Below are 16,340 nucleotides of genomic sequence, written 5' to 3' on the forward strand. Positions count from 1 at the left end.
TAGATTTTTAATAATTTTTTTAACTCAAGGTAGTAACCCCGAAAAAGAAAACATTAGGCTCATTTTAAAAGAATAAAGTAAATATATATATATATATATATATATATATATATATATATATATATATATATATATATATATAAAGCACAAATATATGTTATAATATGAACATTAGTAATAAATTTTTATCGCTTTTATTTGTTTTGTATTTAGGTCATTTTGCTTTAATCATATATAGCACAAAGTAAAACCTCTCTTCATTTGGCCCTTTTCCAAAATATAAATGTTTTTTAATTTAACTAAATTTATTTTTTGGTTAATATGTAAAGACACATTTACGCAACTTGCAAGAATTTTTTACGACTTAAAATTTTGAAAATTACGAAGGAAATGTTTTTTTTTAGAGATAAATTCCAATGCTCAGTTACTTCAGAGCACACATAACGCGTACATAAATTGATCTAAATCATTGCTTAAAGTATCTAAATAAGGATTCTTATAAAAATAAATAAAACTAGTTTCACAAAACCAATAGAAGGCAACAAATAAAAGAAATATTTTTAACAACAATTTTATTGAACACAGAAGCTTACAGAGAGCAGCATATCGATCTGAATACTTTACATGAAAAAAAAAAGGAAAACAGTTATATATGTATAAAAGTAAAGACTAGGACTTAGACAGATGGCAGTGATACGTGCTTGAAGCTTCATTTATAGACAAAAAACATTATTTGGCAGTGTTAGCGTTTAATAATTTAACACTATCTCTTAGCCCTCATTGAAGTAAGTCAATTCATAAGAATATCACCGTCCAGAATTTTGATAAAAAGTAATAAATTTTACTATCATGATAAAATTTTTTATATTTTTGAAAATAAACTATAAAAATAATTTATAAATATGTACAAAAATATATTAGACAAATTATTTCTACTTACAATTAATAAAATAGTTACAGTGACCGTGTGCAGTTAAAAGAGTATGGCACAAGGTAATTGTCATAAGTACAGCAATCATAAAATTACAATGATATTTTGTTCAGAAATATATTTCTGTCTTACTGCATAATTTTGCACTGTACAACACACAGATAAAAATAGTTTAGTAGTGGTGAAATCGGGAATAAAAACACTAAAATTTTTTTGTGTAAATAAATAATTGAAATGAAGAGGAAAGAAACAAATAAAATGAATTTTTTTTCCCATCAGCATATTATGACATTTCATTAGCGTATTATAAATATATGATTTCAGACAGAAACTTCCTCTTATTTCAAATATTAATTTTTAAATATTTTATACAATAAGTAAAATTTATAATTTTTCTGCATATTTTTTAACAAAACATAATAGAATGAAACGTTCACAAAGCTTTGCAGATGTTACAACAATTTAGTCTCATAAAAAACATAAAAAGTAAATGCTGACATACATCATGCAGCATTGTCACACAATATACGTTAGTAAATAAATAAATGCATACTATCAATATCTTTTTTTATTTTTATTCTATTAAAAAATTTTCAAATTTGGTTATTTTTAAAAAATAACACAACTTATAACTAAAATTTAAGTGATAAATGTCAAAAAAGATAATGTACACAAAATAAAAACTGAAATCTTCAAAAATAACACAAAAAGTTCATATAGTATTATAATTATCCATTACAATGTCATCAAGTCAATTCTATGATGTACTAAATGGAAATAAAATTATTTTCAGTCAACTCTTTAATTTAATTAATTATTCTCATTCAAATAAATTATTCCAATTCATTTATGTAAATAAATTTAGAGATCAATACAGCATTTAATTTTAAAGAAAAATATTACACTTACCAGAGTAATTCTAACTTATCTTCCAGTTTTTTGTTTTTTTTGAAAAAAAAACGTGCCATACACTTCTTTAAAGAAAATTAAAAACAAAAATGAAAGGCACAAATTGGCACCAATGAGTAAAGTCACAACGTCTTCACTTAAAGTCCATTATAATTTGAGTTTTTTATGCATACTGCACAGCGACTTATTCTCGTTCTTAAATTTCCTGCTTTAAGAGTCGTGCTAGCGGGACGAGAGAATTGGTCGTTGGGTTCAATGGTTGTTAACCAGAAACTGTATTTGTTTGCAAAGTAATGGCATGTACCACGTGCACCATTACATTCTATGAAAGGAGTGGCGCGGAAATCTTCCAAGCAACTTCCAGGACTAGAAAGGGATTGCCCACCTCCTTCTGCACCGGCAGCTGTATGCTATAATCGAGAAAATACATAATTAGTACTTCCCATCAATTACTTGCAGTGAACATAATATACTGATTGATTTATAATATCAGAATAATAACATTTTATATTAATAAATATGACACATTTCTCTTTCAGTAAAGGCAGTCTTTAAACCAGAAATCAGAACTAACATGCTAGTAGTAACAAAACTACTGTAGTCACTACTTTTTTTTATGTAGTTTATAGACTAACATGGTACTTTTTTTAAAAAAAGAAGTGGCTTAGCAAGCAGTGCAATACAAAAAAAGTTTTTAATGATTTCTTGCATCTACTTTTAGCGTTAGTTTAGTTAAGAAATAAGGTTCAAGTGCAAATAATTTTTTAATGCGTTGAGCAAATCTTATGTGAGTTCTAAAGGATTCAATAGGAATTCCACTTGATACACTTGTCTTTTTTTTCTCTCTTGCTTCAGTTAGGCTTTCAATACTAAAATATCCAAATATTTGATAATTTTCTAGCATTCCTGGAAACAAATCTTGTGAAAAATTAAAGGATAAAATAAAAAAATTCGTAAAAAAATTGGCTTTTTATTATTATAAACGATTTTTTCATGAATTTTGTTTTTTAATTTTGAACAATGAGTATAAAGTGATTCCCCCATCGAAATTCGTCTTCTAAAAGTAGTCAATAGAAAGTGGTTTGTTAGTAATGTCTACAGTTTGAAAGTGGTTTATAATCACAACTTTTAAGAAATATTGTAGTAGGTGTAGTTTACATTTGTGATAAATTAGTTGCAGTTGCAATTAACTACAAAAAATATAGTTTTTACGACAGTTACTGATTTATTGGTAAAAATTACTATATTTAATAAAAAAATTACAATAATTTTTTTTCTTCTAGTGACCACCTGGAGAATGACTTTTCGTCATACAGGCATCTGATTTGTTAGCCACTCTTTTAGGGGTTTTTCGAGCCCAGAGCCTGACTGATGCAAGCCCAGTTCCTTGGCCCCTACATAGTCCGGACAGCAATTATTCCCGATGCCCACCAGTGTTAACATTTCTTCAATTCAGGTATTTACAGGGCAGATTTGTTGGCTATTCTTTCAGGAGCACCTTATTAGGTGGGCCAACGTCGCTCCCACAGTAAGGACAGATAGTACAGAGAAAGAAAGAACATCCATGCCTTGCCAGGGATTTAAACCCAGAACCTTTCTAATGCAAGGGCAGTTCCCTGACACTTACACAGTCCGGTCGGCAATTACAATAAAATAATCACTAGAAATTAAAACATATTTTTGTCCATCTTTTTTAAGTACAAAGGATATTAATTTAATAAAAATACAAAGCAAATGTTAGTCATGAACCACAAGCATTTTGAATACATGTTTTTTGCCTTTGCAGACATTTATGTTGACAATAGAATATAACTCCTCTTGTTTGCAACAGCTGATCTACAGGATTTTGTAGTTTGGCAAATGTGTACTGTAATTGTTAAAAGTATATCAGAACCTCGCTCATATGAAATAATTCGGAAATGAACCATTTCGGATACTTAAAATATTCGGATTATGGTGGATAAGATTACTGTTATAGTTTGTGGATAGATTTTTAATCTATTTTCAATAATTATCACTGAAAATTAAATTTTTTAAACATTTTTAAGCATAAAATGGCTGTGAAAACATGGAGATTAGGAATTTAAAAAAAGGCTACATTGTAAAATATTACACTAACCATTGCAAAACTGTATCCAATCCAAAGCACATTCCATCCAGCTGGGCAGTTAGGTATATTGAGAGATTGACTGTGAACTGCAATGGCATTTGCTGGTGCCTCACACACAACACATCTACTAATGTATTCTTGAATTACAGATTCACCCACTGGCATCATTGGTATTGGAGCATTGGTGGATAACCAGTATGATTTATCATTTCTACTAGCATAGTTACAAACACTATTGAAGTCACAGAACAGGAATGGCATAGTACTGAATCTTTTCAAGCAAGATCCGGCAAAACCTGCAATAAATGGAAAATCATTTAAGTAAGCACTTAATAGTAACTAGATTCATAGCAGTAATTTTAAACAATTTAATTTAATTTCAAAAATAACTAATGTTGTATTAAAAGAAATTTAAACAAGCTATAAGAGCACAAATAATGAAGATAAAAGAAGAAAATGATTGTTTACATGATATAATAAGTATTTTTATAAGTGTTTGCATATACAGTCAAACCCCGCTATAGTGAACTCCCGGATATAGTGAACTCCCGGATATAGTGAACGAAATGTTCGGTCCCGTGCCTTGCTATACCCGTATAATGTTATTTTTTGTGGATATAGTGAACCAAAAAATTGATGAAGTCGGATATAATAAAGTTTTTTCTGTCTTCGACTGATTTTTTTCTCCATTTTTTTGTTATAATTTTGAAATTTCTACTTCAAAATAATTACATATACCGATTTTTAAAACTATCTATAGTGGGTAAGGTAGCGATAAGTATTTTTTTCTTGTATGCTTCTTTTATCTTACTTTTCCATCCCTAAACAAATCAAGTAGATGTTTCCAACCCAGGCAGATGATGCACCTGTAAGGTGCCAGTGAGATCAATATGCATTTTCTGTCAGAAGAAATGAGTAATTATTCATTATTGGTCAAAGAGTTGGACACTAATATGTGTTGATAAGGCCCTCATTTCAACTCCTTTTTGCTCTCAGTGTAGTTAAAAAAAAGCCTGCAAACAAGTGTCTCAAATTTAACTATGACGAGCAATAAACGTAAATGTTCTCCTTTGATGATGAAATGAGCATAATCGGAAATATTTAAAATGGATGCAATCAAGCTGATATTTGCAGGGAATATAAACTATCCAAATCTACAGTTCGTAACATATGGAAAAATAGGCAATTAACAATTTCTGCTCATGAAAAAAATTTAAATGGCAGAAAAAAGTGGAGAAAAGCAGATCACAAGGATGTTGAAGAAGCATTACTGAAGTGGTTCAGCATTCAAAGAAGCCGCAATCTTCCAGTATCTGAACAAATGTCGATAAATTTGCTATCCGATTTTATGAGGTTAATTTTATGTGCTCGAATGGCAGGTTAGACAAGTTTAAAAAGTGGACTAACAGAAATTCAGGGAAAATTATCTGAGAGTCGGGAAGTGTTTCCATATCTGATGTTGAGGATTGTTCATCAGCTAAAGATTACTAATTTTACTTTTTTTTTGTACGCAGGACGGAGAGTTATAAAAAAGAACAAATTTTTTGCTACTACATAATATTTTTCAGTCATTTATTTGAATAAAGTGTAATAAAAGGAAGGAATTTGGGAACCATTAGTTAAATTGCCCGCATAACGGATATAGTGAACTCTCGGCTATAGTGAACCAAAATTTCGGTCCCTTGAAGGTTCACTATAGCGGGGTTTGACTGTAGATGCTTTCTCCATCCCCCTGATCTCTGGTAACTATACTTCGACTCTTATATGTTGTAGATCTATTTCATTTAATACTACAGCACATGAATACATTTTGTTCTTTGGAATTAAGTAAAATTGTTAAAAATATTTAAATTAACAACAAAAAAGTAACTAACATAAAAAATTTTTCTTAATGAAAATTTTATTATTTATTTTTGTGCAAGTCTAGTGATTTAGTAAAAAATAAACTAGATAACATTTTCCCCAGAAATATTCAGCATGTAGAAGTCTGGAGTACATCGAGAAGAGAACTGAAACAAGTTCATTTGTATTTTATGCAAAACCTTTTTTTAGCAGCAGCTAGAATGAAGCAATCATATCACTTTGTTTAATTAAAATATTTATACGAAAAATTTCATACCTAAATCTTGGTTGTGTGACTTTTCATTACCCTCGATGTATAAAAGACTGTAACCATCCCAAAGCTTTTGCATTCCTTGAGGACACTGTGGAACAAAGTTGGACTGGCTGTGTTTTACAAGTAGAATGCCCATCAGATAATCACCTCCGGGTATACCAGGCAGTCCAGCAGGTCCCGGCTGTCCTTTAGAACCAGTCAAACCAGGTGGGCCTGGCAGACCAGCTACACCACGATCACCTTTAATACCTATAGGTCCAGGCAGGCCAGGTAATCCCGATTGGCCAGCACGTCCTTGTTCCCCTTTGAAACCTGAGAGCATTTAAAGTAATGTACAGAGGTCAGAGCAAAAAGCTTAAAACGTTATATCAAATCATTTCATGGACTTTAAAAGTATGTTTCATTTAACTCAGAAATTTATGTTTAATAATATTATATTAATGAAAACAAACTCTTTGTGTACATCGAAAAGTAAATGAAACAAACTTCTGCAGCTTGAATATAAAAGCATCAATACAGATTTATTTTATTACTAACCAGGTAATCCTGGAGGTCCATCATATCCTCTTGGTCCAGGTGGTCCAGCCTCGCCAGGTGTACCAGGGAAACCAGGTTCTCCTTTAGGTCCTCTCAATAAATTCAGTGGGGGTGAAAAGCCTTTTTCTCCCTTGATACCAGATGCACCAGGTTCTCCTGTAAAATATGTTGATTGTAACTATTTGTCTCCATTATAGTTCTCATTCATTTAAAGCGTAGTGAAATGTAGCAAAGGCAGCTGTTATGCTTTCCTTATAACATGAAAATTCGCCATTATTTTTTTAAAAATATTTGATAATTAATAAGAAAATGCTGTGAGAAGATAAATATATTCAAAATTTTTATTTTAAATTTATTAGAATTTATATTATTGATACATTTAAATATACTACCAGGAGCTCCATCTAAGCCTGGAAGACCAGGTAATCCACTATCTCCTTTAACTCCAGGAAATCCAGGTTGGCCTGATAATCCGGGATCTCCTTTGGCACCAGGGAATCCAGGCAGTCCAGGAAGACCTTCACGACCTATAAGTAAGCATTATACATAATGCTCAAGGTGGTAACTATAATTTTAATTCATTTAGAAACAAACCTCATTGTAAGAAATGAAGCAATTAAATTGGTTATTACCAGCCGGCCCAGGTAAGCCTTTTAATCCAGGTGGTCCTTCTAATCCTGGTAAGCCTCTCTCTCCTTTAGCTCCAGGAAATCCAGTCAAACCACTTTCTCCTTTTACACCAGGAAAGCCATCTCTTCCAGGCGGTCCAGGGAAACCAGGTTGTCCAGAATCTCCCTTTAAGCCTGGTAAACCAGGCAAGCCTTGATCACCAGGTAAACCTCGTACACCAGGTAGTCCAGGTAAACCAGCATCGCCTATAAAAAAAATTTTAGTGACAAACATAAACTTCTTTTTATCAAGATACAATAATTTAGAAATGTAATTAAGTTGCAAAATTAATTTAGTTCTTGGTGTGTCGAAGTTGCAATGGAAATATAGAAGGCATATTCATAGCATTTCGTACTTCTGCTGACCATGCATGTAGAAAATCATCCACTAACTTGCAAGCTTTGAAACTTCTCTAAAAAAAACAAATCAGTTCAGGGCTCTCAATATGTTTCAGGGCCATTTGTAGTTAAGAATATATGATTTTGGAGGATCATTTAGAGTTTAAAAGAGGTCTCCAGAGAAACCCTTATAGTTAAGAGCATTTATAATCAGGTACTGCAATAAATGATTTAGTTAGTTTTCTTTTGATAAGCAGTAGAAAATCAGTTAAACAGAATTCATTCAGATATAGAATCCTACCAACAAATTAAAAATGAAACAAAAAATTCTTAACTTAGTAATTAATTTTCAAAGAGCACTAATTTTTGAAACTGCTCTTTTTGTTGGTGTTTTAAAAAACAAGTTAGGAGTTTCAAAAGATTTATTGAATAAAGACTAAACGAATCTGATGCTTGTGTAAGTTCTCAAAATTTATTTAGTATTGCACACTTTGAACACTTGCTACAGAAATTGTGTAATAATTATTAAAAGAAAAGAGAAAAAAATTGTCATAAGAAACTATATTTTAAACCATTTTTCAAGAGCACCTACAATGTTGCATTTATAATTCCCATATTTTATTGACTTCGTCACATCTGAAAAATTTTTGCTCTACAAAGTACAAAGAACCCACTATTTATTTTCTATTAAATTAATATTATTAATTGAACCGAATTGATAAAGATATGTTGTGAATCAGGCGAATTATAAACACCTAAATAAAATCATATTGTTTTTAAATTACTAAATGATCGTGTTAAATTTTTATTATTTAATAAATTGTTAATTGGGTACAATCACAATAATCATAGAGATAAATAAATGTAAAAATTACAAGTTTATTAAAAACCTTTTGGAAAGTGTTTTTTCAATTTAAACATAAGTTTCAATATTAGCAGTTTCAATATCAAATAACTAAAAAAATCAAATAACTAAAAAAAGTTTCAATGACGTTATAAAGAGTCAAACTAATTGTCAAAAGTAAATTAGCATTGTCCTTCAATTCATCCATTTGACAAAGTTGTGTTTATTTCAGTGTAAATAATTAAATTTCTTTAAAAAAATAAAATGATAAAGAGATTAATAAAATTTTTAAGTCATAAATCTATATCATATAAATTTTGTAAATGCATTTATTAATAATATGTATTAGATAAGATAACAAATCAATTTGTGAACAACCTTTCAGTTTAGCATTAAGATTTTTGTGATTTATGAATTGTCAATATGATAGTTTAAATAAATAGTATGAAGAGATCAAATTAGAATTATGAAACAACTACTCTTAATCATATACAGTAGGGAACCGATTATCCGGAACGATCAGGACCATCGCTATTCCGGATAACTGATTTTTCCGGTTTTCTGAATCGCTACAAAAAGCCGTTTGTTTATTGTTAAACCCAAATAAACAAATTTTTTTTGGAAATAATCTTAAAAAGAAGAAAAAACGATGAAGGAATACACTAATGATTATTTCCAAAATGATGGTAAGGTAAACATCTTTCAAAAAAGAAAAAAAAATCCTAAAATCTTATGAGGAAAAAAAAATATTTTTTTTTAAATGGAGCGAAAATTTATCGAATTTCGTTCCGGTTTTTTGATTTCCGGATAACGGGTTCTGTACTGCATTTGTTTTCAACTTCTAAAAATAGTAAAGTATATGACCTCTAATTCATCTTTACAAAATTTAATTGCAGGAAATTTTATTTTTCAAGTTTTATTTATATATAGTGAAACCTCGGTTAAGTGGGCACTCTTGGAACCGAAAAACTGTCCGTTTACAGGAAGGGTACTCTAATAACGAAGTTTAACCCCTTGTCAGTGTCGCCTGAATCCAGTTTGGAGAAACTACTACATGCAGTATTTGTGATGCCCGAACTAGAGTTGTATCTCAATTCTAATGTAATTAAAACACTTCTTTAAAATTATTTTCAAATCATTCAAAAGTGAACCAAAACATTAAGAGGACATTACTTTAAAAATGGACTTCGGAATGGAGAAAAGAGAACCATTTGAGAGCCCTGTTATTTTCATTCAGATTCAGTACTATGCCCTGTTATTTTCATTATTAGGAGGGAAATAGTGTAAAGAGTTGAAATAGCTTTAAAAATTGTGCTTTTGATTAGATACCTAACGAAGAAAATTATTTTTAATCTAAATTAAATGTTTCTATAAAAAATTCAATGTGTACTTAATATAATTTCCCAAGATCTTATCTAATAGAATTAAGTTGCAAATTTCAAACTAGTGAAAAAAACATTCATAACAACTAAATATAAACAATTTTGTTTTATTTAAATAGATTACAGTTTAAATTAGTTAAACCCAAATTTGTCCAAATGCAATACAGATTAATATATTTAAATATTTTAAACTTACAGTTTTAGGAATAGTAAAAGTTTTAAAAGTTAGCAAAACTTTAACACAATTTTTTAACAAAATTTACCTTTAGCTCCAGGCACACCAGGATATCCATCAATTCCAGGTTTTCCAGGTAATCCCTGATTACCCTTTATTCCTACACCAGGTCGGCCAGGTGGTCCTTGAAGACCAGGTAAACCAGGTTCTCCTAAAACGAAAGTGTAAACATTGAGTTTGCCTAGTAAGTTTTATAATGATAAAAAAATTTATATGCTAGAAGTCTGGCATTCTAAGTCCAATTGAAAAATTGACCAGTTAATTATTATAAAATTGACTGGCAATTAATTATAAAATTGAAAAAAGTGCAAAAAATATTTGAAATGTTAGAAGTGTAAAAGAAAATTAAACTTAATATTTAAATAAATTTAACAGTACATTAATTATGATGTGTTTCAACACTTGGAACATTTCTTTTTAGTATGGTGTATTTTTCAAATTGCCATTATAACCTGCTTAAATATGTTTCAACTTAGTGTCAAAATTTTAATTTAGTACAATTATTTTTAGTTTTTTGCATTTCCTTAGACATAACATTTTTCTGGATCACTTTCATTTTGTATGGAAATTGATTTGGATTAAAAGCGAACATTAGAAATAATTAAAATAATGTTATAGGTGTTTTGCAAAAAAAATTAAACAATTTTTTTTAATTTACTGATTAAATTAATACAAACCATAAATCTTCATCAATGACATGAAATTAAAAGCATACATTTAAAAAATTAACAAATTACCAGGTGATCCTCTAATGCCTTCAGTTCCAGGCAAGCCACCTAAACCAGGTAAACCAGGGTCACCTTTTGCACCTAAATTTAAATATATATACATATTTTACAAATAATGCAATATATTTTGGTGAATCATAAAAAGACTTTCAAAAAGTAATTTATTTAATATTTTAATACTCTATTACTTTAAAAACACACACAAATCTTTTTTTATAATAACTATAGTTCTTTTAACATAAAAGTAAATAACAAAACTTTTATAACAAAAATAATAATTCAATTAATTGAATTTCAATTAATTTAAGATATCACAACAATGTAATTTATCCCTAGAAATTAATAAATTATTAGGTGCCTACTCATAAATGAACATGCAAAACTACTTGTAAGAAATTAAGCAACCACCTATGGGATAGATACTGATTTCCCGCTTTATCATGATGATTAAATTTAATTTATTGAAAGGAAAGAGAAAAAGTTGAGCTTTTTCAGAATTGTACAATTAGAGTTAATCTCCAAAATAAATAAATATGTATAAACAAGTAACAATAAAAAATTATTATCAAGAGTAACTCATTTATTTTTCAATAAAAAAGCTTGACAAATCAAAAGTGATAGGAAAACAAAAGAACTTCATTCATAAGTTTCAGTTCATAACAAAATATTCAACTTGACAAAAAAAGACAAGATACATTATGAAATGTTATGCACAAAATATGGCAAAAAGAAGCATTACTTTATGTAGTGCATTGTTTACGTTGCAAAACATCTGCACAATGGGCTATACACGATAATCTAGGATGATCTGAAGATGATCTGACCTCAAGATGATCTGAAGATATACCATGACAATTTTGGTCCTCTGCAACCGCTTCAGGAGCCCGAAAGTTGCTAAGTTGCCACTTCAAGCATTTTACAACCAAACGGTTCATTGAGGACCAATACAATACACATTTTATCCCTTCACAAGCTAATCAAAGTGATCACCCACCTACTCACTGACCACACTTGGTGATCTTCTGGGAGCTTACTATCAGTCCACTGTGACTAAAACAACTGTGGGAACGCCGCTACCACTGTTTTGGCTGTTAAACTTAATGTTACATTCTGAGTAGAGAAATCTACAAAGAGTACTTTCATTTAGGTATGAAAAATTTAATTAGAAAATTATTAATAGTCAAACTTGTATCAAAAATACCATATAGGCATGCAACTACAAACTTGAAATTTTATATGCCGTAAGGGTCATTTTTGTGAATGAATTTAACATGAGCTTTTTTCGAAATTCTAATTTGTTCAATTTATGTTCAATTTAAAGAAAACTATTGTACTTTTAAGTGCTTTTTAATCCCTGAATTTTTCTTACTTTCATTACATCTGGTTTTGTTGCGCAAAAACTATACAACTTGGAAGCTTGAAATTACGTAGGAGAGTGGAAAAGTGTACAATTTAAAATTCAATTAGTAATTTGAGAGTTAACAACTATTGAACTTGTATTAAAAAAGACCATGTAAGCTGATCTATTGGCCATAGAAATGCATATCTAGAGATAAAATTTGACATGTTGAAAGAGCCCTTTTCAATTATAAACTTGCCCTGGTTTTTTTTCCTTAATTCTTATTTACTTAATTTTTTGATAGAAATAATGATTTTTTATCCATTGTTGTAAAAAATGTACTTCTCTTTCAAGATCTTTATTCAATAAGTTTGCACTTGATGTCAAAATAATAATTAAAAAAATTTTTTTTTAAATACGAAAAAGAGATTAGATGTTGCCAGATATAAATCTTAACATTAATATCAAAATTTTTTAAAAAAACTTGAGACTTGTATCAAATTTGAACTCTTATACAATTATGATTATTATAAATTGCTAACAGGTAAAATTACATTTCGTTTATTACTTCTTATTGTGTCACACATTGTGTAGTCTTACTAAGTTTAACAGCGCACACACTTTCAGTCCTTTTACAAGCAGATCCAAGTGATCATCAACCCACTCACTGACTTTTGCCGGTGATGCATGACTTTCCTAATTTACTGGGAACCATGTCTTATGATCAGTTCTCCGTAGGACTAAGAAAGAAATGTGAAATAGAGTTATAAATGATAAAAATCAGAGTAACAAACCTGGAATGCCTGGAATACCATCAAATCCTCTTGCACCTTTCTGACCAGATGTTCCAGGTATTCCTGAGAATCCTGGCTCTCCTTTTTCTCCTTTATCAGCTCTATCACCTGAAATCCAACAAATAAAACCATTAAATAACAGACTTAATTAAATTTTTTGCAATAAAAAAGAGTGAATAAAAATAATGCAATAAGCAGTATTTAATAACTTTGATTAACAAAACAATTTATTTATTAAATAATTTTTGCTTCTTCAGTTATTAGTCTCAATTATATTTTTAATCAATTGAGAATTTATATTAAGTATATACTGTAATGCTTTTAGCAGTATTTAAGACTTTATATCTTCTAAAAAGGAATACTTACAAAATTAATTTAAAACACAGCTGCTTTAGATTAAAATAAGTATTCAATATGATGCTGACAATTTTATGTGATAATAATGTTTATTATTTCTTAGCATAAAAATAATATTTAATTTCAATAATTATACAACAAATTTAACACAGAAAAACGCAGTATAAATATTTGAGTTGAAAATTTTATCCTCAAACAGTAAGAAGATAAAGCTGACAAGTTTCTTTGCTGATTTGATGTGATTTCTGTAATTTAAAACTCAATTTAATTATTGGAGATATGGCTGCTTTGCTTTTTAAAGGCAATATTTTATTTAAATATGAAATTGTAAAAACATAAACTATAATAACATGTGAGCTACTATGCGATTTGGATCAATAAATTTAACTTTCTTGGAATTACAATTAGAAATTAAGTTTCTTTTTAATGCAGTATAAATTATCTGCCAATATTTTAAAATGACCTATAACGAATTATGTAATTCAGTTATTGCAATTATAATTACTTTATTTAGAAATATATGCATAATTTTCTGAAAAGCAGTAGCAAATTTAAGAAAAGAAAATACATTTGAAAACTTTTTAATAACCTTATTCTCTGTTATAAAAATAAAAACTCAATAACTCTTCCAAAGTAGAATTCATCAAAAGACACTGATTTTTTAACACGAGTAATACTTATTTCTGTTCAAACAAAATATCTTTCCTTAAATGTTACCCGAAAATTTATTAACTTATTTTTACTTACAGATTAAAACTTTTGAATTTTTGAGTTTGAGACAAGCAACTTCTTTTAACTCTGACTTTTTAAAAATTGTCTGGCAAATATCAGTGTTTATAATAAAAAAAAGCTTACCTGGAGCCCCTGGGTAACCTTGTTCACCTTTTCCTCCCTTAAATCCATCTAAACCTGGCAGACCAGGTGCACCGCTGTCTCCTCTTTCTCCTTTTGGTCCAGGCAGACCGGGAAGTCCAGCATCTCCAGCTTCACCTTTTACACCAGGAATACCAGAAAAACCAGGATCACCTTTCAAACCGGGTAACCCACTCTGACCAGGGAATCCACGTGCTCCAGGAAATCCAGGTAGACCTGGTAAGCCCTGTGAAAGTTAAAGACAGTATTCAGATGATTTAAAAAAAAAATTGAATTAAATAATTCTTGAATCTGAATAAAAATCAAATTGAAACAATATACACAGATGGATACAAGTCAGTTTGTAGTATCTTTTTTATCATATCTTTTGTGATTTTTTTCTTTTAGCTTACAACAACTAAAGCTGAATTTAAAGTATTGACATTATAGAAATTATTTAAATTTTTAACCAATTGGTTTCACAACTATAAGTTCAAGGCTGAGAAACAACTCAAAGTTCATTAACTTTCATTATATAATAATTTTGATTGCATGACCTGTTTGGATAAAGTTTTCAAATAATACAACTTTATATAGTACTTATTGTATTTTTAATGTAAGGAATAAAATTTTAATTCACAAAATATTTCAGGTGCTTTTAATCTGCCTAAAAAAACATTTTTCAACATGTGTATTATAGGTTTGCAAATATTTAAAAATTTGCAAAATTTATGAAAAAAATCCTATAAAATTCAGATTTTTGCCACTTTTGAGTTGGGGGAAAAATTAAATCCTCTGCTTAAATGACCATATCAATATTTAATTAAAATTTATAAAGAAATAAAAATTTGTTTATAAAATGATGATTGAAAAATTATTTTTAATGTATCTGTTTAGAAATCACCAGGAAAAAAAAGAGATTTACATAGGTGAGTTGCCTATTTAAATATTATTAACTAAATAAGAAACAGTAGGAAGATAACTATGCTTAGATAAAAAAATTGCTTCCAAAAATGCATATGGGAGAAGAAGAAAAAATACAAACAAACACAATTACTTCAAAAAACGCAAAGGATTTGTAAACTGACATTATTTTACAATTTATTTCTACATAGTTGGAATAACCAAATAAAATTCCCAATCAAAAGTAAAATTATAGAAACTTCTCTTACTAAATGAAGATTTTATTATTAAATTTGATTTCTGCAGCATTTTTAATGAAATATTATAATTCTAAAAAAAACTAGATGTGATAACAGATAAAAGTAAAAATTCAACTAACCTGTTCTCCTTTATTTCCAGTAAATCCTGGTAATCCATCAGATCCTTTTGCACCAGGGAATCCTGGTGGACCAGGTTCACCTTCTATACCTCTTTCACCAGGAGCACCAGGCAATCCTGGTAATCCTCGGCCAGGTATCCCAGCATCGCCTTTTAATCCAGGCAGACCACTTAAACCTATAGGAAACGAGTCTCTTTATGTTTAAAAATCATAAGGTACTCTTTAAACTTAGCGTATAAATGTTTGTTCTGTTATATATGTAAAAACAATGACTTAGAAACATGAAATTATGAGACTATTTTTTTTAAATACTAATTTTTTTGAATTTGAAAAGGTTTTTTTGGTGAGATTTTTTCTTGTTTTTGTTTAATATAACCTTGGGTTACATATCGTTTTTCTGCACAAAAAACTATTCTTACAATTATGATGGGATATAGTAAAATGTACAGGAAATATAATAGAATAAAATAAAAATTTATATTTGATTATTAGTTCAAGAACTAATCACAGTCGGGTTAAATATGAGACTGTTAGTAGTAAAACGGTTTTTACCAGGTGGTCCAGATTCTCCAGGTAAACCATTTAATCCAGGAAGCCCAGGTACGCCTTTTTCTCCTTTAGCTGCTGCATCACCAGGTGGGCCCTTAGAACCGGGGAAACCTGGTAGACCAGGTTCTCCCTTAACACCAGATGTTCCAGGAAAGCCATCAGTTCCAGGGAAACCTGCGAGGCCTCGATCACCTTTTTCTCCCATTAATCCAGGTAAACCATCTAAACCATTTGGTCCTGGTGGACCAGGGAAGCCATCAATACCTCTTTCTCCTTTTTGTCCTGAAATATTGTTTAGAAAATTACAATAAAGTTCAACGAATTACATGTTCAACAAAGGGAAAAGAAACAAAAATTCAAAATGGAAA

At 29.5% G+C, this 16,340-nt stretch overlaps 1 protein-coding gene across 3 annotated transcripts in view; it reads right to left on the bottom strand.

Annotated features, from left to right (window-relative positions):
* Nucleotides 1–555: 555 nt before the first annotated feature.
* LOC107442289 (uncharacterized) overlaps nt 556–16,340 on the bottom strand; it is an 88,427-nt gene continuing 72,642 nt past the window's right edge. For all 3 annotated transcript variants that reach the window (XM_043038985.3, XM_043038983.3, XM_087157335.1), the window contains 12 exons: nt 15,976–16,254; nt 15,424–15,599; nt 14,145–14,388; nt 12,933–13,040; nt 10,809–10,880; nt 10,100–10,222; nt 7,236–7,478; nt 6,996–7,130; nt 6,604–6,759; nt 6,070–6,378; nt 3,960–4,246; nt 556–2,250 (listed from right to left, as the gene is read on the bottom strand). In XM_043038985.3, the coding sequence (XP_042894919.2) occupies nt 1,978–2,250; nt 3,960–4,246; nt 6,070–6,378; nt 6,604–6,759; nt 6,996–7,130; nt 7,236–7,478; nt 10,100–10,222; nt 10,809–10,880; nt 12,933–13,040; nt 14,145–14,388; nt 15,424–15,599; nt 15,976–16,254 (2,405 nt within the window). In that variant the 3' untranslated portion in view covers nt 556–1,977. The remainder of the gene's footprint in view (nt 2,251–3,959; nt 4,247–6,069; nt 6,379–6,603; nt 6,760–6,995; nt 7,131–7,235; nt 7,479–10,099; nt 10,223–10,808; nt 10,881–12,932; nt 13,041–14,144; nt 14,389–15,423; nt 15,600–15,975; nt 16,255–16,340) is intronic.

This window comes from Parasteatoda tepidariorum, chromosome 2 (assembly GCF_982258835.1).
Source record: "Parasteatoda tepidariorum strain Cologne lab strain chromosome 2, Ptep-v5.0, whole genome shotgun sequence".
NCBI lineage: Eukaryota > Metazoa > Arthropoda > Arachnida > Araneae > Theridiidae > Parasteatoda > Parasteatoda tepidariorum.